The sequence below is a fragment of the Carassius gibelio genome, chromosome A5 (genome assembly GCF_023724105.1).
Source record: "Carassius gibelio isolate Cgi1373 ecotype wild population from Czech Republic chromosome A5, carGib1.2-hapl.c, whole genome shotgun sequence".
Taxonomy (NCBI): domain Eukaryota; kingdom Metazoa; phylum Chordata; class Actinopteri; order Cypriniformes; family Cyprinidae; genus Carassius; species Carassius gibelio.
Window position 1 is genome coordinate 23,242,997 of NC_068375.1, and position 25,664 is coordinate 23,268,660.

Here is a 25,664-nt window from a genome sequence, read left to right on the forward strand (position 1 = left end):
GTCTTATATAATATATATAGTGATTACCATATTTTGCAGAGTGTGTTTTTGAGATAGCACCTTGGTTGGTTTGAGGTCTGTCAAGGATCAATAAATATGACCCTAAAGCCACCAGTAGTTTCGTTTAGAAACGAAGCTAGTTAAATGCTGTATCTCAATGTGCTTGCTTAAACTACTTATAAGAGTATGTACTCTTTTGGTGAAGAAAAATTATACACTTTTGAGTATGTAGTAGAAGAGGAGGCAAGCTTTGGGACATACTATAACGTCATACAATTGCATCTTTAAAGGGCCGCTCTGTCGCACCTGTTACATGCACCCGGTCACTGTAAACTGGCCTGTCAATCATCTTGTCACAGTTAACTTCCTCCACATTTCATTTAATTTACTTCCTACGGTACTGGAGAATAAAGAAGTAGCTTGTTGATCTGCCATTCGTGGGTCTTTCGCGCGGAGAACTCTGCACATTTTCTGCACGGTGCATTTAAAAGTGAACGACAAAATGGATGTTTCTAAAAGTTCACAACATTGCTGTTGCAGATGAAATATAACATGGATAACAATAAATAAATAGTTTTTACCAGGGTGAATGTTGATTATTAGTAACTCAAACCCCTTAAAAACTCTCTACCTAACTGTAGAGTGTAAAATGTGTAAACTCTACATGTTTTATTCATGTTTGTAGTTCTGGAATGAATCCTTCACCAAAGGTCAATGGATTGTGGGCAGTTTTAGTAATTAGAGTGTGCATGGATCCACACTTCAAAAATCAACCTGAATTAGTAGACAATCCAGGGACTTTTGGCATGCTCTTTTCAACATACTATGATTTGGGACTTACTTATTCTAATCTCACATACTATTTAGGATGGATAGTATGAACACTGAAATGCAGGGATAGTCTTTATGAATGGGCCACTGAATCACTGACTCGGAGATGCACAATTGGTCTTACTTTGGCTTTGTTAAAAACTTTTTCTTGCCGAAACAGAGATAGACAGCATTGTGACTAATGTAACACACTTAATACTAGCATCTTTTTTGTTAAGCTATTGTATAAAATCAATTAATTTTGCTTGCACTGACATTCTAGAATATTCTCTTGTTATAGTTAGACTACTTAACTATCATGACATAAATATAAAAAACTACAGGGCATTTTTTGCCTCTATCTTGAATTATATTTTAATCTGATAGCCTTCATCTGGCACTGAAAAAATCTCATGATGTGTTTGTTTGTTTTTTGCAAAGTTTCAAAATATCAGTTCAACAACACTTAGGATATTAGTACATGATAAATATGGCACACTCCTTGCTCATTTACTTTCTACATGCAAAGCTGTCCTGTCCAGTGCATCACAGTGTCATTTAATATTAGCCACGAGTTGTGATTAAACATATGGCCTACCTGTCAGCATTCAGATTACAAAACCTTTTTTTCCATTTCTCCTTAAATAGCCTGTCCACCCTTCCAGGTCAAATGTCTTCTTTTGGACATGTTTAAAATCACCAGAAAATTGCCACACAAGCATCAGTTACAACGCAGCTATCGTCATATCCTCATGCTGCTTAAGATTCTGGCGTCGCTTTAAAAGGCCCCTGTTAGGTGTCCCGACTCCCGAGGCATAATATCAGCATAAATAAATGAGCATTTTTTTCCTTGCATTCGAAATAAAATATTGTAGCAAATACACTTTATTTAATTTTCAAAATTGTTTTATATATTATTTTATATTATTGTTTAAACCATTCTGCAGGGTGGATTGGATACCTCTGTGGGCCATATTTGACCTGTGGACCGTATGTATTACACCCCTGCTCTAGAATAAAAAAGGTGTTTGTCAAATTTACCAATAAAAATGTGTTTTTAGATATAAAGAACAAATTACATTTCTTAACAATAATGGAGATAAAATGATTTTTTTGTCTCTTAATGTCAGTGCAGTAGACTTATCTAGCTGTAGTATGCACTATAGAATATCCAAGTGCAAAGTTGTCTTTCATGAAAATCTCTTGCATTAAGGCAGTTTGTGGTCATGTATGAAATATTCATGTATCTAATGTGCTTTTAGGATGCCTGCATTAAAAGCTGATGCAGATGTATGACTAATGCCAGTCATAACTCTGTTTTAACAGCTAAGTGATATTTTGGCTTAAAGGCACAATATTTCACCTACCAGTGAGGCAAGGTTGTCAAGGATGTTATACCATGTGGAATTAATCACAGGCCTTATTTAGATTTTAGATAAAACAAAAGTTCATACAGATTCCTGAATATTAATGTCAAAATCAGAAAGGTTGTACTATAATATAGAACTGAAAATGCTGCTCAGCCCAAATGTTCATGGAAACCATAGTTTAGGGTAGTGATTATATACTTGATCCAAAAATCTAAATTCTGTCATAATTTACTCCTTTATGGCCCTCATGTTGTTCCACACCAGTATGCATTTCTTTGATTAAGATTTTTTTGAAGAACGTTCGACTTCCATTCAATAGACATTTAACACTGAAGCATTTCTCAAAACATCTTCTTTTAAATTCCACCGAATGATGACAGAATTTCAATTTTGGGTGTAACATTACTTTAAATATTGTCAATTGTGAAGTAAGTTTAATGTCTTTTGCTCTTTTGACAGAGACAGAATTTAGAGGAAGTGGTTTCACATTTCTGGATTTAGAATGTGGAAGTGAAGAATACCAGATTAAACTCTACAGCTGACCTGTGAGGGTAAAATAGGAGACTGTTATTGTAGCATTCACTTTTGCTTAGGGATGCAACGATACAATTTTTTCAGAACCGATCCGATCCCGGAAATTCTGAATATCTGCCGATACCCATCCAATCCGATACCAGCACAGTTTTTTTTAATCAATGTAGAATTTCTATACTTCTGTGTTGACCTGATCATCATTCTTTTGTGTGTTAATCACAATATATTTAATATAAACAACTTCATTTTAATGAAAAATAACAAATAAAAAAATTATATATATATAATCATAATCTATGACAAAAATACTATTATAAACTAGGTTAGTGGATAATTCAGCAGCAAAAGATACTCTAGATTCTAGACATATCACAGTAATTTTATAAAATCTAATGAAAAACTTTATTTACAAATAAAAGTGAATTAGTCTTTCTTTTCTCTATTCCTATCAGTTCAGTCAGTGTACTGTTTGAGTAAATGAATTACTCCGGGATATTGGTTTATTTAGACTCAGAGGGAGTGTTAGCCATGTTAAAAATGTAAATAAGTAATTTGTGGATTAATGCTTACTGGAGACGCGAATGGTTTCAAATGATTCGGTCCGATTTGGTGAACTGGTTCAACCGGTTCACTAAGAAGAACCAGTTAAATCAAATGTTTTGTTTGCGAACCGGACATCACTAGTACAAAGGAAAGAGATATTGATACGCGGTGTATTAGATCTGTGCGTTAGTTTAAAGGTCCCATGACATGGATTATTTCCTTTTCTTTAAATGCTTTTTAATGTTTCCTTAGGTGTATTTATATTGTTAGTATGATTTTTACATTTAAAATTTAGAAATAAAAAGCATTTTTATATCCTGACATTAGCCCTCTGACTTGAGTGCTCTGTTTGAAGGGGCGTGTCTGCTGTGAGACTCCGAGTAAACCACAACTGTTGTGATTGGCTGACATCTTTGCATTCGAAATGCATATTACATGTGAAACCCCTCTCAAATATATATATATATATATATATATATATATATATATATATATATATATATATATTTTACTATTACAGCTGTCGAGATTAAAGAATCGTGGAAGTGTTGATTATATAATTATTTTTTCGATCTCTTCCCCATCACATGAAAGGCTGCAGTGATGAGCATTGAGTAGACAGAGTCTGTTTATCGCGTGGATGCAGTGATCTCGTCATTATTGCAACACGTTTTCTCTCACAAAATGCTTTCACCACAGCTAACAGCAAACACATGAATACAGTAAGAGCTCCGTTGTGCAGCATAACAGCGTCATTCATTGTAACGGCAGTTTGGGCAAGTGTGCAGATATACTCGCAATGTGTAACAGCTCCGGAAAAAAGTGAGCGTTCTTCGATCGCTCTCTGTAGTTAAATCACAATTTAAATAACAGATTTGTTTCATGCTACTAAGAGAAACAACGTGAAGTTGATCGTTTAGTCATTGGCTTGATTCACTGATGCATAAACAGTATTAAACGATTTAGAAAGAAAGTCTGTGTGAACTTGAATGATTAGCTACCCATCAGAAATCACTGATCACAGATCAGGCATTAATGAACACTGTTACTCACTGTTTGTGCCAGTGCTGTCGAATCCATATCATAAAGGTCTGTTTGAAACGCCTGTGCTGACATTGCGACTGAATTATATGTAAATATTTGGGCGGGCAAAGCAGAAAAAGGGGAGGTAATAATTCTCGTTACAACGTCACAACGAGGAGATTCAAGATCAGCCCGTTTGAGCTTCCATTTTCTCAAAGGCAGAGAAAGATAGAAAAATCTCAATTTACACAGATTCAAATTTCTAGAAACTTGGGGAGCATATACAGGCTAGGGGAACTCATATTAATGTAAAAAAACCTCAGAAAGTGAAATTTTCATGTCATAGGACTTTTAATAAACCTATTTTTTGAACAGTTTTAAACCTCAGTTACTGTGCGCTCTTGAAGAGAGTTTCATTTTGACTGTAACAGAACGCAACACGCAGTTTAACTGCTGAATGGAGGATGACGGACAGCCGCAGCGGAAAGAAGAGTTTAGGTGAACTTGAATTTAATGGCTTCAATAATAATTGTACCCCACATGGAACTATGGAACAGCTTCAGAACACAGGAAATATGTCCACAAAAATGTTTTGGTGCTTTATAATGCGTTTGTGCCTTTCGTGGAGCTCAACAATAACACAGAATAGTATACGTACAATATCAGATTTGGATTGGACTCGTCTGACCAGTGATGCGTGGGTCAGTGTATTAATAACCCACACCCGACCGACGTTTTCAAATAACCCGCCCACAACTCGGACCGCAAAAAAAGGAAAATAAAATATTGTACCTGACCTGCTTCCTGACCCGCATTTTTTAAAAGAAGTAAATGCTCAACATAGCATCATTGGGCCATAGACATAGGAACTAGGCAAAAAAACAACAACTAACAAACAAAAAACAAATCCTTAATATATTTAAATTTTGTCAAGATTTATACAAAAAATTGTCAATAAGCGAATACATTTTTACTAAAATAGTCTAGTCTGGCTATGTCTATTTTGATGTTTCTGTTCAGCAGCCAGACAGTGAGGCTCGGGTTTGTTCCGATCAGAGCTCATGAGCAGAGAACGCATTTCTCCATATATTACGCTCCACTCGCTCATTCCGTGGGGTCTCACTCATCCCAGAATGGCCTGCTGGTTCAAAAATATGCAAGGAGACATTTAATTGTTTAGTAATAAACTGGTGTTTTCTGTGTCACTACAGAGATGAAGTTGACGATGCGGACTCGCCATGAATGCCAGAGAGAAATGCACATTGCAATGCAAGTGATCGTGCCGGCGCCTCATTACATTGTCTGCTATATATTTGCTTCATATTCATAAAATAAGGGCAATTGATTGATAAAACATTGATCAAAATTAAGATACAATTTTTACAAAACGAAAATCTTTTAAAAAGAGTTTTCTATAAAACAAATCTTAATGGAGTCGTCAAAATCATGTTTTACCAAAAAACAGCGTCTTCACCTTTTCTCTTGCCGCCTCCATCTCTACTTGCAGGCTGAGCTTGTGCGTCATCTTCACGCCAGTTATTCAGCCAATAAAGTGTAGGCCTATGTATTTCAAAATTTTGTCTAGTACTATATAAATTTAGAAAGGTTTAATTGGCATCTTTATTTCAAATGACCCGACAGATCACTATCCGAATATCATTAAAAAAATTTTTGGATGACTCGTAACCGTGGGCAACCACAGGTGACCGCAGGCACTCGCTTATTTTGGATCAACCCGCGCATCTCTGCGTCTGACGGATACTCGATCTGCAGAAAATGCCAGTATTGGAGCCGATAACGATCCTGAGTATTGGATAGATGCATCCCTACAAAGTTTTGCTCCAACGACTATAGAAAAAATCTAATTTTTCAGACTTTCTAAAAAGAGCAAACATTCAGAGATACAGGTTACAGCAGTCAGTGGAAAGTGACGAATTTGCTGTCATGCAACAGCTGTGTTTGGACTGTACTGTTCAGTTAATCTAATAATTTATGCATCTTATTGTTGTGAGCACTAAACAATTTCAGATCAAATACAGAAGAGGATTACGGCCTAGCAATAATAAAAAAAAAGTCTAAATGTAATGCTGAGAATAAAGACACTGGTGTCATGTTCAGTTGATCTGGTTGGACAGTGTTAGTCAGCGTCTGAAGTGGTACGTCGTAGAGAGCAATGCTCATGGATGTTCCAGAGTTCGTTTCCACCTTTTCGCTCTTCTTCCTTTTTCACTACATATCACATCGGAAAGTGAAAGTAGATGCCATTTAAAGTAAGTGAGAACAGTAATATATTTTTTTACACTGTGACAACAGCAGCATTTTTAGCTGTGCTATTTACACTAAGTGAAAATAGCGATTCTATTTAAGCTTTGTAAAAGTAGCAGATCTTTGCAATGTTTAAATAGTAATTAGATTTTATTTATACTTCTAAACAGTGATCGATATTATTTGCACCTTAGTGTTGTACATTAACAGGATGTAGTAATAACATATAGAGTGTAAATTATTTTATTACAATTATTTAATAGACACTGTCTTATTGGTACAGCAAAGCCCTCCCTACCTACATATCGACTTTCCCAATTAATACATCATTATTAAACACTTGTTAGGAAATTGATTTTCACTTTTCTGATGTGATATTATGTGTGACGAAAAAAGGAAGAGAGCGTCTCGCAAAAGTCAAATTCGAGCTCTGGTTAACCACATCATATGCTTCATCCATGAGCAATGCTCTCTTTCACCTGCGCCACTTCAGACGCTGACTCACACTGTCCAACCAGATCAAATGAACATAACACTAGTGTGTTTATTCTCAGCATTTTATTTAGACTTCTTTTCTCAAAACACAATGACTTTTCTCTAAATTTAATAATTTAATTCTCAACATTTTAGCAGATAGTTCCCCAAAAAATGAATATTATGTCATCATTTACTCATCCTTGTGTTGTTCTATTACCATATGCCCTTCTATCTTTTTTGGACCATGAAAAGAGTATTTTTGCGATTACTTTGTTAAAAAGCTTGATTTTGATCACCCTATACTGCCATTATATGAACATCCACACATGGGGAATACATTTTTTTTAAATCCTTTTGTGGTCCGAAAAAAAGAATAAATGATGACTTAAATTTCTTTTTTGATTGAATTAACACTTAAAAAAAAAAAAAAAAAAACACGCAAGAAGCAAACGGTACATTTCAATTATTTTGATATATATCAATATCAGAAAAAAAAACAATTGTTTCTTTCTGTGGAGGGGGTCCCAGCTACTGTGTGAAACACTGCGAGACTGTCCTCTGTGATTACTGTGACCACAAGATTATTAGAATGCTTGATGCGGCACAAGCCACTGATAAGGTTAAAAAAAATGTTGGGATTGAATCCAAGAACAGACATTCAGCTTAGATGCCATACTGAATTTAAAGTGGATGAAAATGAGGCCATGAGGGATAGTCTTAGTCTTTACAATGGCATGCATAAATAAAGATCCTGTATCAAAACTGTTTTATGGAGTTCTACTGTTTAACAGAGTTGAAATCAGTACAGTCCATAAAACGCACTGTATTTCTATCCCTCACTGCCTCGTTTTCCATTCCTGTCAAAGTTTAAGCACAGCAGAACCCTGGCTAAGGTCTCTTATATTGACATGTGCAAATAGGAAAGAGGGTTGTGTAATTCAATTCAATTCAAGTTTATTTGTATAGCGCTTTTTACAAAACAAATCGTTACAAAGCAACTTTACAGAAAATTATGTTTCTACAATATTAAGTAGTAGCTAGTAGTTTGTGCACATTTGACAGGATTTTAGAAAAAAATTAAAATAATAATAATAAAAGACGTAGTCAGCTAGACGATGAACTATCAATATTAATAATTAAGTTATTATATGATTCAGTCACACATTTAGCAATAATTGTTAGTTCTGTTTGTTGATTCAGGGTTAGCATCATCTGAGGTCCTCTGAGGGTCAGCATCATCTCTTCTCAGGTGTTCTGGATCCAGACTGGAGCTTGTGTAAATCCTAGTTACCACGGGATGTAAATCCCGTGGCGAAACATAGAAACAGAATACAGACATCATTAGCATAGCTGCTGATCCAACAAAGTAAAATTAGTTTAACCCAAGGTAATGAATAAAAATGCACCTTTGATCAGATGCAACTACACTCACAATTTAAGAGATACATTATTCGAATGCGAAAGAGATGTGTTTTTAATCTAGATTTAAACAGAGAGAATGTGTCTGAACCCCGAACATTATCAGGAAGGCTATTCCAGAGTTTGGGAGCCAAATGTGAGAAAGCTCTACCTCCTTTAATGGACTTTGCTATCCTAGGAACGACCAAAAGTCCAGCGTTTTGTGACCTTAGGGTGCGTGATGGGTTGTAACGTGGTAGAAGGCTAGTTAGGTACGCTGGAGCTAAACCATTTAGGGCCTTATAGGTAAGTAATGATAATTTGTAACTGATACGGAACTTAATAGGTAGCCAGTGCAGAGACTGTAAAATTGGGGTAATATGATCATATTTTCTTGACCTCGTAAGGACTCTAGCTGCTGCATTTTGGACTACCTGTAGCTTGTTTATTGACGAAGCAGGACAACCACCTAGAAGTGCATTACAATAGTCCAGTCTAGAGGTCATGAATGCATGAACTAGCTTTTCTGCATCAGAAACAGATAACATGTTTCGTAGCTTGGCAATGTTTCTAAGATGGAAGAATGCAGTTTTTGTAACATTGGAAATATGATTTTCAAAAGACAAATTGCTGTCTAATATAACACCCAGATTTCTGACTGTAGAGGAAGTTACGGTATATCCGTCTAGTTGCAGATTGTAATCTACAAGATTCCGTATTTTCTAATAATATTACCAAGGGGCAATATATATATTGAAAATAGAAGGGGACCTAGGACGGATCCTTGTGGCACTCCATATTTTACTGATGATAAATGAGATGACTCCCCATTTAAGTAAACAAAATGGTAGCGATCGGACAGGTAGGATCTAAACCATCTTAGAGCCTGCCCTTGAACTGTAGTGATGCTGTAAACTTCATCATAATAGTGTTGACTGGTTTGCTAAATTAATCCTGCTAAATCAATTATGTCATGTCACTCTGTAAAAAGGGTCCATATTACAGAAAGTAACAGGATGTTCCGGGGCTTTTTGTTCCTGTGGCAGTGTGATAAGTGAATGTCTCCTTAATTTCTCTTTCTTTAGGGTAACCAGGAACACTGTGTGACTTTCTCAAGTTCTCATTAGTTCAGTAGCTATTAAAATCAAAGGTCCATCTCAGCTCTCAGACACATGAGCAGATTTCAATAGATAGTGACTATGACTCATGGAATTCCATTGCACACACTGTGAGGATTTTAGAAGTTCAGATTGTGTTCACAACTCTAAGGTTAAGTTGTATGAATAGAGGTCAATGTGGAAAGCTTAAATGGATTTATTTTGAAGTGAGACAGATAAAAGGGGTTTCCAGGAACTACAATTTTTAAATAGCTTGTCATTGGGCTTGAATAAATGACATTTGTTGTAGAATTATCCTGGGTAAAAACTATAGATTTTATTACACTTTAAGGGCTGTACTCCCTGAAGGGGATAGACACAGCTTGACCTTTTTTTTTTTTCTCTCTCTTGGCCTAGGTTGGTCAGTAGATACCATATTTTCCAGACTATAAGTCACACTTTTTTTCATAGTTTGGCTGGTCCTGTGACTTATAGTCAGGTGCGACTTATTTATCAAAATTAATTTGACATGAACCGAGTGCGGCGCGACTTGGCCGTTGAGAGCGTCAAGGAGAGTTGAAATCAAGGCAACTTTATGTTAATGAGCTATGACGCGGTTGGGCAGCAACCAATCGGAACGTAGAAGTCCACCGCTTGACAGGATTCCAGAGAACGCAGCTCCGACCACATTAGTTCCCAAGCACAATATAGGACAGGTTGATTATTGCTGTTTCACGTTTGCAATAATCTATGTGTCCCTGTTTGCGTACAGGGACATAAAAAATTAATTAAAAGTGATACATGGACCAAGGTGTCTGATATTGTTCATTTTAAGTAAAGGATCTTAATATTTCATCCACAACAATATTTAATGAGGTTAACTTATGACGTTACCCTCCTTGTGTTTAGTCTGCACGAGATCAAGAAACTTGTTTGCTTTGCGGCCACTTTAAATACAAAATAAGCATTCGATATACGTCAGAGCGTCTGAGCGCTCACAAATCTTTCTGCAGCGTCGTGAGCAGAGCGGCAAGATCGATTTTTGACGCTCTCGACGTCGGCGGTGTGAACGCACAGTTATAGTCCAGTGCAACTTATAGTCCAAAAAAAAATGGTAATCGCTGCTTTTCATGTGCCATCACAAAACGAACGCGAACAGCGGCCTTTTGTTTGCATGCTTTGTTAAATATTTAAATTCAAAGCATCTATGTTTTACTATTAGTGATACATCGGGCATTATGAATTAATTTATCAGACTTGAACATATGTCACAGAAATAAATGTAGGCTATTTCTATTTTATTTATTTATATTTATAGCACAGTAGCATATACGACACATTTAAAATGAATGATAATTTCTCTATTTTTATAAAAGCTCCCGAACAAAAAACAGTATTATATTTTTATGACATAGGCTACGTGGAGCTAAACTCTCGAGACGAGACTTATGACAGATAAAATATGTTACTAAATAAATTCACGATTGTTATGGAGAATAAGAAGCTGACGTCTGATTTGCATTTATCATCTTTACTATGGTTACGTTAAGGTCTAGCATGCATGGTCTTTTACATCGCTTATAAATATTTCTGCCTTGTTTAGTGATAATAATCCACATCGGATCGAGTTATTTCAAACATTCGCTGATGACTGAAAGTGAGTTTTGAGCTCAACTTATTTTAAAAAGTCTTTAATGCTGGGGTTATAGCTGTTATCTTTCTGAAATGAACGGCGCTGATGCTCTCCAGACGCAGAGAAACTCAGCCTTTGTTCATAACCACTCCTCTAGCCCCAAATTGCCCACTTTGGTCCAAGGTTTTTGTCAGGCCAAAAAACCCTGTCCATTGGCCCCGAGGAAGCCCCGACGAGGCATGATCAAGCCCTGGAAGTGACCGTGGCCCTGGCAGGCACTAGCACGCTAGCTTTTAGCCCGACAGTGGAAACATGGCTGTTGTCAGCTTTGTGACATTTAAATCAGAAGAATTACTAAAAACAATGTTCAAAGGCAAGTGACAGTGCGTCACACTGGCCTTAGGCCATCAGGCCACCCATTTTGTGAGCCTGCCTATAAACATAATTGGATTTTAAGAGGAACTACGTAACTTAATTTAGCTGGTGTTGTTTGAGTTCCTTGCTTGTCCTCCTGTGATGCACGCTCTGGTCTTGAGATCTTGTGACAGCCAGACAGGCCTCAGCTGTCTTGAGACCTCTCTGCCCTTCACAGATGAACACACACACACATTAACACACACACATACACACACAGCACTCTCCAGGGACTGAGTTAATTACACATGATCTGAGATGCTGGTCCCATCTGTAAGGTGTCAACTTCAAACCCTGGTGCTCAGCATCATGGTCTTTGTAGTTCAGGTTGCACATCACTGTATAGTGATGCTTTGCAGCACTAAGAAAAAAGACGTTTGGGGGATATGGATTAAAATGTTAATAATCTATCCAATAGATCAATAAAGAGTGATGATGCAGTCAAATGTTTGACATGGCAAATACATCTAAGACTATCATTAGGCTAATTCAGGGTTAAAAATAAAATCGATGAAGTATGAGTCGGCTCTACTCATTTTCTGAAGTATCTGATATCTTAATTATCAATCATTCTGAGCTCTAGGGCTAAGCTTTTTATAATCTTAAAGGGGTCATGACATGAGAAATCACATTTGCTTCGATCTTTTGACATATAAGAGGTCTTTGTAGCTTTGAAACATCCTGCAATTTTCATAGCTTAAAACATAATTATAAACAAAGCATTTATTTAAATCCAGCTCCACAAATGGCTCATTTAAATATTAGGTGGCATGTGACGTCACAAGGGTACAAACATTTTCATATGCAGTGCCTCCAGAGCAATACATGGATGAATAGATGTACATTGATTTTGATCTATTGAAAAGATGTGCAATTATTTTCTGGGAAATGCAAGGCGAACGTAGTTCCAGGCATCTCTCTTGACCGCATTACAATTCAATATCACTTCGCATAGTTAACTGTAATAACATTCGCACAGTTTGCACAAAAAGGTACTGTCAGCACTGCCCTGGGGATTTTATCAGTTAGCCTATATAGTGTAGCAACTTACAGGCTACACGTGACATTTCTCACTAGTGAGGTAATAACAGCGCTATTTAGAGACGCTGCAGCAGAACAGTGTTTAGAGACGCACAGAGGTACGTTAGCCTAATTCACACATGCTCTCTCTCTCTCTCTCTCTCTCTCTTTGTGTGTCTCTGTCACTCTCACTCTATTTCTAATAACTTCATTAACCACCTCAGGTGTGCATCATTTTTCTAATAATTCAACAGCCCGTTGTCAATTATTCCTTACTTATTTTATTTTGGCATCCCGGATCACATCGTAGGATAATCAGGGCTTGCAAAATCGCTAGCCTGACATCCCATGCCTAATGTGTTTTCCAGTCGGGCTACCAAAGTGTATCCCCACCCTTGCAGATTGTAGGTGGTTATTTGAATGTGTTTCTAAGTCTTGCCAATTTAAACATTCAAGCATTTTAAACCATTGACGCGCAAGAACAGACAAAGAGGCAAAACAGAACTCAATTTGGTCCTTGCGTGCTGTTATTTGTGTGCACCCTCAAAGCACGCACACAGAGAGCTGCATTTCAGACGGAACGGGAACACATAATTGATTCCTCTTTTGTTGTCTCCTTCCTCTTTCTCAAAATGCCTGTATTGGCAAGTATTCTCTTAAACAGTCAGTTATGTCTTAAGTGAAGGAAAACAGCTGAGAAACAAATTGTATGTGTATCAATATATAGGAGCTGTGCTGTTGGTCTTAAAGGTACAGCAGCCAAATACCTGCTGCTGTCTGTGTCGTCAGTGTTAATTGAACAACAAAACACAACTGTAAATAAGATTCATCCATATTTAATTTATACAGTGAACACTATGCAGTGTTATTTTACACCTATTAAATTTCTGCGCCTGCAAACTAATGTTAGAACTTCCTTTATTTGTAGTTTAGTTGTATTTTATTGAGATCTTTGTAATTTGTTTATTTGATCCTATTTTATTACAGATGGTTCACTTGTCTTTTAATGACCTTTATTAGTTATGCTACTAGTTTTTGGTGTAGTATCAAATAAGTACTTAAGGTGTTCTTTAAATATATATATATATATATATATATATATATATATATTATTTATTTTCATCAAAAAATTATCTGATTGTGACTATTATTGTTATGATCTGAACAGTGAATCTTGACTAAAGTTTCTGATCATGCTAATTTGTCCACAGTGAAGTTCAGCCAATATCTTTTTTAATTCGTGCATTTATTTTGGGCTACCAAAACCTGAAGAATGCCTGCCCAAAGGGCTACTGGGGATTTAGAAATTTTGTGAGTGGTATTATATGCCTGGTATTATATGCCTTGAAGCTGGAGTGTCCAACCCTGCTCCTGGCGATCCACTGTCCTGGAAAGTTTAGCTCCAACCCTAATCAAACACACCTGCCTTTAATTTTTAAGTGATCCTGAAGACCTTAATTAGTTGCTTCAGGTGTATTTGATTAGGATTGGAGCTGAAATTTGCAGGACCGTTTTTTATTAAAATATCCCAAAACCACTTAAACATTGTTATATATTTTGCTGACTTGTGTACTTACATTATCACAAATGTTTCGAAGAATGTTTAAATCCAGAGACCATGTCCATAGTGTCATTGTGTCACCTCGACCTTGCCCCTCGATTTCCGAGGTTTTGTTTTGGTCTTGCTCTCCTCTGGTCAACGTGTGCGTGGGCGCGCTTTTCAGAGACAAATGCTCATATAAGGAGTTCCACCATCGTCTATGTCATAAGATTGAAACAAACTTTTTTTTTTTTTACTTTGGCCATGGAAAATTGATAACCGTGTTTGAATGCTTATTAGTCTTTTTAACTGGACTGGTGGTGGTGCTTTTTTGGTCATTCAGTGTTTCTGTTTAAAAAAAAAACCTTGGGGAAAAAAAACTTACAAAAATACTGATAGGATAATAATAATATGATTCCTACTAATAAAACTATAAACACACTAAGGATTACTAAGGATTACTGAGCTGCTGGATTCATGAATATTAACAGAGACAATTTGATATTAATCAGGTTTTGTGGACATGGACGATAATAGGTGAGCGCCAGCCAATAAGATTGTCATTTGCTCATTAAATCCACCTACTACCGGAAAACCAGCTGTTCTTAAAAGCTGAAGTCTTCCAAATGAACGCCATTATTTTGACAGGAAAATACAGCAAAGAATATTGTTTAAATGTTGCGAGTAATTCCCCCCCCCCCCCCCCTTTCTCTCTCTTTCTCTATGTGAGTGTGAGAGAAAGCGACGGCGATTTGTGTGCCTTAACACTGGAGTTTACGGTACATTACACAGGTGCATGTATGAATGTCATTGTTTTCTTCATTGAAATTCATTGGCAGCAGCAGTAGTCAAACAAACTAGTTTTAAATGTATGTGTTTCCATTGGATGTCTTTAAGAATCTTGTTTTAGTTTTAGTATAATGACATGGTTATGACACAGGTATTACAAGGAGAGGGTGACTTATGAGGACATAACCCATGTCCCCATTTTTCAAAATGCTTATAAACCATACAGAATGAGTTTTTTTTTTTTTTGAGAAATTAAAAATGCACAAAGTTTCCTGTGAGGATTAGGGTTTGGTGTAGGATAGAATATACAGTTTCTACAGTATAAAAAACATTACGCCTATGGGATGTGCCCACTTTCCACACAAACAAACTTGTGTGTATGTATGTGTATGGTGGGGGTCTGGTCCCCTCTGCTAAACAGCTGTGCCTCAGTCTAAGTATTGAGTGTAAAATAGGTAGAGAAGACAATGAAAGGAGAGACAAAGAAAATAAATGAAGTCATAACTCAAACTCAAAAAAGTATCAGTATGATACTATATGAGGAACATAGACCATAGAGAAAAAAAAAAACGAAAAGAGAATCATTTCCCTTCAGTCAGCTCTTATGAAGGTAAAATAATGCCTAAAAGATTTGCAAATGCAGGGTAAGAGTTGTAGAAGTGTAAAGTAAATTTGCAAGTACAAGAGAAGCTTTGTAAAGGTGTAAATCTAGTTTCAAGCTTAAGGAAAAAATAAACTTCAGCTTCATGCTAACGCAAAATAAATATGATCTGCATTCAACTGACTTCCATTTTTCCACGCTTACACTTAGGACTGCATGATAATGGTTAAACTGATAATCACGGTTATTTTGATTAAAATTATAATCAACTTTATTAATAATGATTATTCTATCCTGCTGGAAAAAAAACTGCTAAAACCAGCCTAAACTCTTCCAGCTTGGTCAAGCTGGTTTTAGCTGGTTGTTCCAGCTGGTCTCCCAGCCTGACCAGCTAAGGAAGTGGTCAAAACCAGCAAAGACCAACTAAAAATGACCAACTAAAATCAGTCAACCAGCTTAGGCTGGTTTTAGCTATTTATTTTTTTCAGCAGGGAAATGAAATAAGATTTCATGTGTCCTTTAGCCAACCTCCACTGACTATACACTGACTTCATTTAACCAACTATGATAATAGAAAACTCATTATTTTGGTTAGTGTTTTGTCATCTGTATTCACATCACATTACAGTATTCTAAGTGACACTTTAATCGCAAATGGGGAAAATTAGCTCAAAGATCGTGAATACACACTGAAAACTAACATAGCCATGCCATTTTCAGCACGAAAACTGGTTAAAAAAAAAAAAAAAAAAAAAAAACTAAAACTAAACTTTCTAAAACTCTTAATAAAATTTTTTTAATTTTCCACCATTGCATTGTAACGGGTAGGGAAAGCGCATTTATTCCTCAAACACAATAGATCCATTATTGAAACTCAGTGAAAGTTCGATCGTGGCACATATGTTAACACAAACAGTACAAATGACTTGTGAAAAAAAACTCATTCTCTATATGACACTTTCATTTAAGCAGAATATCACTGTGGAGAGATTGCTGAACTTATATGTTTTCATCATCAGCAATTGTTCCACCATCAGTGAGCATGCAGAGGGTTGCCAGGTTGCACAAATTAAATAAAACACCGGGAAGAAAGTGTATCCTTAAAGGAGAAAAGAAAAGTTTTGGGGCCCTGTGTCCACCAAAGTGTTTTTAGCCAGCTGAAAACGGCAGGCGCTCTGCTGAAAACAGCCACCTGTGAGTGCTTGAGAACGCTTTTTGTGGTGCAGTGGTTTTTTTTTATTTATTTGAGATGCTTTGCTTGCTATGGTACTGGATTTTGCGCTTGTTATCATGTTGGTGTAACAAAATGGAATTTGCCCCGCCCCTCCGGCACTATGATTGGTTAGCTGACTAAAAAGTGACAGTGAACATTGTTGAACATTCTACAATAATGAGCCGGCCAATATCGTGATAATTATTTTTAATTAATCGAGAAAGGTGGATATCATTATCGAGATTAAAATACGATTAATCATGCAGCGCTACTTACACTTTTGGCACGTTGTTTTCACTAAAATACAGTCAAAAGCACTGCAAGCCTGTGGACAGGGATAATAACAGTTTAAAGAGCTGCAAAATGGATCGACTGCATAGAAAAAATTGTTGCAAACATCTGAATGACTTATGCATGTGGTGCAAAAGGTCCCAAAATAAACCAGTATGTTCAGCTCCATCTTTCTTTTATCTGCGCTTACAATTTTGGCCCGACTCTCTCACTCACTGGAAACCCCTTTCACACTGAGATTCCAGATAACACACGGGTATAGTGTCCTGGCAATGTGTCCCGGATCATTCGATTTTGGTTCATTCATACTGCCGGTGATTTCCCAGAATATGTGCGTGCGTTCACACACAACCCGTAAAGGTCCTGTAATGACACGTGAAATCAGGATGTTACGTGTAATGTATGAAATGAAAAAGCTTGGCATGTTAACTTTCACTTAAGCTGGCGAACGATTTCAGCTTTAGTGCGAGTAGTGAGGAGCTAACTGATCTCTGGTTCATTAAAGTTTGTGTAAATGTTTTCAGGGCGAATGTTGATCTGCCTTCAAAACACCCGGTAAAAGAGTCACACGATAATATGCGTCCTCATTTTGACACAACGTTTACGGCATTGGTTCTGGCTTTTGTTCACACAGAGTTCGTTCTGGGAATGAATCCGGACATGTTACTAGGTCCCCAACCTGGGATCGATCCTGGAATCAATCTCAGGATTGGTTTGCGTTCACACAGAAGGCAATCTGGCAATTTTCCAGGACCAACGTGCAGTGTCAAAGGGGCTTGAGTTTTGCAAGTTTGAATGGGAGGTAAGGTCCATCAGCTTCTTCTAGCCAATCAAATGAGGCTCTTGCTGACTCTCCATTTACTCTTATCAGATTGGTTTAAAGCTGCAGTTGGTAACTTTTGATGCTCTAGTGGTTAATAAACAGAACTGCTTGCGTGTTGTAGCCGGAGCTACTTCTCTCTGTTTATGTCTATGAAGAATCACAAAGGTACTGGGTTACTCCACCGCGGTACCCCCGAAGCAATCTAAAATAGTCAGAATATAAACACTTATTATAGGTGCACCCTAGTGATTCAGGACAAGCCAAAAACACGGTTTGGAAAATGGATTCATGGTGTACTCACTTATTATATACATTTTGTATACTTTGAACACAAAAAAAAGTTACGGACCGCAGCTCTGAGTGGTTGTTTCTTACCGGGAGCGATGTATTTCTGCAAATGGCAATAGGACCACTGGGAGGAGCAAGAGGAGCTTGATTTTTTCACAGATTATCTGTCTCATATTCTACTGTCAGGACATAACGACAGGTTTCACAAATATGTAAAAAATAAATTTTTACAAAAGTTACCTACTGCAGCTTTAATAAACACATCACACGCCAAAACAATAATCTTCATTTAGTTCAGGATTGTTCTCATTGCCAGAACGGTACTTTTAAAGTGCACATACATTTAAAAAGAAATATATAATAACTTAAAACATGATACTTCATAAGTTATATGAGTGTACCATTATATACAAAAAAAAAAAAATATATATATATATATATATATATATATATATATATATATATATATATATATATATATATATATATATATATATATATATATATATATTAGGGGTGTAACGATACGCGTATTCGTATTGAACCGTTCGGTACGACGCTTTCGGTTCGGTACGCGGTACGCATTATGTATACCGAACGGTTCGTTGGAGTATTTAATTATATTTGAAAAAAAAAAAAAAAAAGAGAGAGAGAGAAATATAATGATATGCGTTCAACAAGGTAGCCCAATAACCCAAACAACGTAACAGGCAACGCCCCTGACACTCCCGAAGAAGGAAAAAACACCATCTTATATGTTTATGTTAGGCTACTCAGCAGGCGCTCGCTCACTCAGTACGCGCTGAAGGCTCGTTGCAAAATAGCCAATGCGTTTAACAGACTAGAAATGAGAAGATCCTCCAATAACCAACAGGTCTGGTGTTTGGGTGCACTTTGGATTCCCTTTAAGCTATAATGGTGATGGCAAGAGAGTGGTTTCCTTTCCAAAGCGCTCGGGCAGAAGCGCTCATGAGGCGTCTGTCTTTGCTAAGCAACAATGACGTGCTCTCTCCATGAGACGCGGAAATTTCAGCGAAGGATAAATGGATTTGCAGCTCTAAAAATCGCTTGCAGTAGCTCTGCTACTAAATTTATTTCAAAATTGCAATCCATATACAACTATGATCAGCTGATCCTTCATCTTGGCTGAGCTCTCAACGTTGTTACGGGAAAGGATGAAGCTGATTGGTTGGTTCTTGTCACATGACCCGCTGTGCGCTTGCGGCATTCTGAAAAGTTGAGATGTTTTTACATTTTGCTGTATCTAAAACGTATCGAACCGAACCGAACCGAACCGTGACATCAGTGTATCGTATCGAACCGAACCGTGAATTTTGTGAACCGTTACACCCCTAATATATATATAAGAAAGCATTTTGTTGCTCAGACTTGATTTATATAATAGCTTGATCAGTTACATGAAAGTAATCAGATTCCAAACTGAAATTTCAAAATATACAGTTGAGTGTTAAATACCGTAAACAGAGACATTGTCTGAAAAACTGACACGTCCAGATTTACGTAGCCTTATTGGTATAGAAAAAATGTTTTACAAAGTATAGCACTCTTATACTGTAGTGCTGAGCATCGTCACATTTAATGTTTAACATCCGCTCAATGGTGTATGCAGATTATATGATATATGAAATTTCAATGTAAAGCCAAACCAATCCAATAATGTTAACACCAACTCACAATTCAGTACGAACACATGGTAGTCTAGCCTAATGGTACACAACTTATAAAGTGTCATGTTTTAAGTTGTTGTATATTTATTTATCTTTAATGTATGTGTACTTTAAAAGTGCCGTTCTGGCAGAAAGAATGATCCTGAACTAAATAAAGATAAAGGTTGTGCTGCCAATGCAAAAATCGGATAAGAGTAAATGCAGAGTGAGCGAGAGCCTCATTTGATTGGCTACAAGAAGGATGTGGACCCGCCCTCTCCCTCACGCTTGCAAAACTGTGTGAGAGATTTGGTACAAATTGTAAGTGCAGAGAAAAGAAAGACAGAGCTATACATTGGTTTATTTCGGGAATTTTTTGCCCCACATGCACAAGTAATTTAGATGTTTGCACCTTTTTTTTCACACATACAGATAGGTTCATTGCAGTGAATCCGTTTTGCAGTTCTTTAAACTGTTGTTTTCAGTTGGAAATCACTGTTCACAGGCTTGCAGTGCTTTTGACCATATTTTAGTGAAAACAACGTTCCAAAAGTGTAAGCGTGGAAAAATGGAAGTCAGAAGAAAGCATATCATATTTATTTTGCGTTAACTTGAAGCTGCAGTTTCACAATATATGAATTAGACTTAGGAGTAACAATAAAATGCTACCAATAATTTTTTCTTACACTTGAAACGCAATTTTTTTTTTCACCTTTACAAAGCTTATCTTGTGCATGCAAATTTAATTCATGCTTAAATTCTCATGTACACTTCCACAATTCATACCCTGTGTTTGCAAATCTTTTAGGCATTATTTTACGTTCATAGCTTTCTTTCACTGGTTTCGTGCCAAAAGATGGACACACACACATGCACACACACGCACACACACGCACTACTACTGGAGATGCGGAGATGAAATATTAGAAGTGTCATTGTCTCAAGGAATTCCCATCAGTTCATCCCTCACCACCTCCATTCTCACACACCTCTTCTTTCTGTCCACAGTCATGCGCACACACACACACACACACACACACACAAATTTACTGAATTTTCATTTTTAGGTGAAGCATCTCTTTAAAGAGCCAGAATGTTATGATAGTTTTAAGTTTAGTTCCCAGTCCCCATGCATTTTTTTATGTAACTGAAAATGAATTTTTATTTAATGTTTTAATATGCCCAATTCTGATACAAGTCCTTTAAAGAACCCCCCCCCCCCCCCCAATAAAAAAACCCTGGCAAAACTTTGATTGTAATCAATTTAATGGGGTAATTTGATGTGGTTTAAATTTTTGCTTTTCAATCTTTGGAGTGTTACAAGCTGCATGAAAAAGGTCCTGAAAGTTGCAAAAGTCTGAAACAAAAAGAGATATTCTTTATGAAAGTTAAGAGTCCACCATGGGAATATTTGCATAACACCGCCCAAATGTTCATGCAAAGAAAGAAGGTGTAACTTTTATTGTTGCTCTTGCTGCCATCGCCATGTTGTGAAGAAAACTAAACTACTTTGTTTGGCCTTCCAAAAGATGACAACTAAAAATCAGTGGTCTTATATGGTAGTTTTATTTAAAAGATTGTTCCAGAACAGTTCAACCCAAATATTCATGTGTGAAGCACATTTTACAGAGGATGAGGACTGATTCTTGGGAGAGTACCCTACAATACGTTGTCTGTTTCTATAAAGTGGGGCAATTCCAACATTGCAAGGACAGTTTGGCACTTCTGACTCATAGTCTGTAAGTACGTTTCAAAGATTTGGTTACAGCTAAGTGGCCCATGCTTATCAGCCAAAACATGACTTATTGGACCCGGATTGTAAAATTGACATTATCCACAAACAGTGACAGAGAATCAGAAACTCATGTAATCTGTGCACAAAAGTTTTATTAACTAAACACTATCAAAAAACTAGTCTAACAAACATGCATAAATACAAAGGGGAGTTAAACCATGAATTAAACCATTTAATGCAGCTATGGAAAATGTGTCAGTTACCAAACTGAGTGAAACTATCAGTGCCATTTTAAAATGGGGTCCACAGCTTATACTAAACCTCTGTTTTGTTTAGTTAAATGTACGATACTTGCATTACCTTCGCTCAAGAACGCTGCCTGCAAAGTCAGCTGCCTATAGAATTTCGGACGCAGCTATGAGCATGCTCCGCTCTCTTATCAGCCTACTGAAGGTTGTTCAAGAGAAATGTCAGTACAGTTTGGGTTGGTAACAGTTGCTAGGCAACACCGCTTCAGTCTGTAATAGTTGTCAGCATAGATATTCAGGTAGAGTCCACATTTGACCCCTCCTGACACATCTAAATGTCCGCCATCTTGGAACTGTCTTCATGTCGTCACTTACAATAAAAATCAATGAGTTTCAAGATGCATTGTGCAGCATCTGGTTGTAAAAAAACACCTAAATTTAAATTCCTGAAGTAACTGGATCAACTTTAACAGGTAAGAATGAGCTGGTTTATTAAATCAATATTACAGGTTTTTAAACTAAAGTACCTTTTAAATGCCTTGTTATTAAGAGTGCAACTTCATCTAGTTGTAGTTCAACAAAAGCATCTTGTGAAGTCTACAGAAGCTATAGATAATAATGTGTGTATAACAACAGTTGCAGTGCAGATGCTCTCGAGTGCTCATGGACTGTCTTTCATGTTCTAATATGGCGGATGGCTTGCGTATAGCGGCGCATAGAAACAGCTGCTAATAGTCTAATCTAGCTATACTGTACATATCTATGGTTGCCAGTCAGCACAGCTTCAGTTTGGAAACCTTAGCTGCACAGTCAATAAATGACAGAGGAAGTTGACATGACTTCTCTTCTGTATGCATGTCTGTTCCCATGGCAACACTATGGTAATGATAACTCAGTTCTGATTGGTTGAAGATTGAGATTGATGTCCGTTTGGGGATGAAGGCTGATATTTCATACAAAGTTCTTTTCTTCTTCCAGTCAAAATGGTCCAAATTTGAAGCCAAAACAAGATCAACCACAAAGTAACACACATTGGTTTGTGAATGAAACAGTGGTTTTGAACAAATCAGTGGAGAATAATTCAAGTCACTTGGTGCCACCTACTGGCAAAACAGATTCCCTGAAAATCCCAAGAATGACTCTCTGTCTTGAACATGCAAACACAGTCCAGTACAGTGACACAGACAAAGAAACCTCCCAGTGCTGCTGGACTGTATATCAGCTCGACCAATCAGATTCAAGGACTAGAACTAACTGTGGTGTAGTTGCATTTAAATACACATTTGCTCAATGTAAACACAACATGTGGTTGTGTGGTCACATTCCCCACATTTTTATGTCATTTCATTGTGCATAACGTCTCTGTATCTTTCTGTTGATCTCATCTGACTTATCTGATTTTTTTTTTTTTTTTTATAGACTTGTCGAAAAACCGTTTTGGTGAAATCCCTCCAGAGGTTTGTATGTTTGCACCGCTGGAGTTATTAAACCTCTACCACAACTGCATAAAGGTGGTTCCAGAGGCCATTATCAACCTACAGATGCTCACCTACCTGAACATCAGGTAACACCCACACTATGATGTCTGTTAACTCACTTTGACATCTCATTATACTGATCTATCTCTAAAGCTACAACTATCATTGTTCAAGCTGTAAAAAAAAAAAAGTATTTTAAATGATACTGGATTGAAATTTATGGTGGACCTATAGTAATGGATTCGGTTCAATTGGTTTGAACCCTGATTGAATCTGGAAATTAGGTTTAAAAAAATACACCATTCTGTTTTATTTGATAAAAAAAATACAGTAAAAACTATAACACTGTCAAACATTATTACAATTGAAATATGATTACATTTTAAGGATTTTTTACTTCAATGTTTTTTGAAGACAATAAATACATTACTTAATTTTACAAAAGATTTCGATTTAAAATAGATGCAGTTTTTTGGAACGTTCTATTCATAACAGAATTCTGAAAAGTTTCCACAAAAATGTTAAGCAGCACAATTGTTTTCAACATTGATAATTATAGTAAATATTTCTTGAGCAGCATCTTGTGACACTGAAGAAGACTGAAGTAATGATGCTGAAAATTCAGTTTTGATCACAGGAATAAATTTTTAAATTGAAAACAGTTGTTTTAATATTGTAATCATATTTCACAATATTACAGTTTTACTATATTTATGATTGGTCAACATGTGAGACACAAGTCCTTTGCAGAATAGTAGTTTCTATCTTCCAGCAACTGAATGGGGTTCCATTGATTTCAGTTGTTCTGTGGGTTTACATCATTAGAGAAAGTGATGGAGGATAAAATGTGTATTTATTGAATCCAATCCTTGTGTTTTCAGTCGAAATCAGCTATCCGTTCTCCCCAAGTTTCTCTTCAGTCTTCCTCTGAAAGTACTGGTGGTCAGCAACAATAAACTCCTGTCTATTCCTGAAGAGATCGGAAAGGCCAAAGACCTCATGGAATTGGTCAGTGTGTGGAAATGCATGCGTGATTGTATTGTGTATAATAATGGCTTTACAGTACATGTGTTTCCTATGTTCAGGACATCAGCTGTAATGAGATCCAGGTGCTTCCTGCTCAAATGGGGAAACTCCTCACGTTACGAGAACTTAACATACGAAGGAACTGTCTACAAGTGTTACCAGATGGTATGGACACATACACAACACATGTTCTTCTGATCAACAAATGCATCAGTCAGATAAAACGTCAAAATCTTTGCTGTATATATACCGACAATAAGCACATTTAGTGTATACTATTTATGTTAATACCATGAGTTGAGACAGAAGTTCTCATATCTTTTTTCCTTTTTCAGAGTTGTCCGATCTGCCGTTGATCAGGTTGGATTTCTCCTGTAATAAAATCACTGAGATTCCCATATCTTACCGCAAACTTAAACAGTTACAGCACATCATTCTTGACAACAACCCCATGCAGTCTCCTCCTGCACAGGTGTGTCTGTTCTCCTCTGTTACTGTCCATCTCTTCACATTTTTCATTGTTGTTACTGTCTGTTTATTTCTTTTCTGTTGACGCCATCCAGTGGCTGACAATGGAAAATCCCTAAAATATCAGTCGTATTGATGCAATAATGATGATAGTGTTTTTCTTTGGTCATATCTAACCTAAGATGCTACATGAGCCAAGAATAATCCTCTAAAAAAACCCTGTTGCATAACAACTGTGGTCAAATGAATTGCAGTGGAAAAAGTTTGAAGTGGGACACAGAGTTTCCTGTTTTCCTGTTTGTGCAACTTATAATTTATTTGTAAGATTAATTTAAGTCAGTATCATAGTATGGCTTAGTTTGATTATTAAATAACAAAGGCTGCAACTGAATTAAATAAATGTGCTGCAGGCTTGAGGTGGTTCTTTTAAAGAACATAACCAAGTGTGAACATCTAATTTTCCTCCACAAGATAGTTCACACTCAAAGAAGAAGAAAAAAATTCTATGAAGATTCACTATCTACAGAATAACTCCAGAATGATTTCACAAATGTTTCTGTTTTTTTTTTCTACTACTTAAGAATTTTCACCATGTAGTTATGTCTATTTTTTTCTGCATAAAATTGATCACAAATTGGCAATGTGCTGTGTTCAAAACCACTGAGACATCACATTGTGCCCTTGAGCAATGTACTTATACCTAAAAATGTGCAGATGTGATAATAGCCAAGCACAGTGGTTTAAATCTACAGATTTAAGCTCATCAGAATGTTGTCCTCACATTTGAGGAAACAATAGCTCAGATGTGAGATGTTGAAAAGGTTATTTTCCTTCCTACTTTTAATTTTAGTTAAATGTTTTTGACAGAAAATTACGCAAAACACTGATAAAGATGTTGTTTCGGTCTGTTGAT

At 36.6% G+C, this 25,664-nt stretch overlaps 1 protein-coding gene across 4 annotated transcripts in view; it reads left to right on the forward strand.

Moving 5' to 3' along the window:
• Positions 1–25,664, forward strand: part of lrch2 (leucine-rich repeats and calponin homology (CH) domain containing 2) — a 68,453-nt gene that overhangs the window by 3,099 nt on the left and 39,690 nt on the right. For all 4 annotated transcript variants that reach the window (XM_052592608.1, XM_052592607.1, XM_052592610.1 and 1 more), the window contains exons 2-5: positions 23,199–23,343; positions 24,139–24,265; positions 24,343–24,448; positions 24,619–24,755. In XM_052592608.1, coding sequence (XP_052448568.1) covers positions 23,199–23,343; positions 24,139–24,265; positions 24,343–24,448; positions 24,619–24,755 — 515 coding nt within the window. The remainder of the gene's footprint in view (positions 1–23,198; positions 23,344–24,138; positions 24,266–24,342; positions 24,449–24,618; positions 24,756–25,664) is intronic.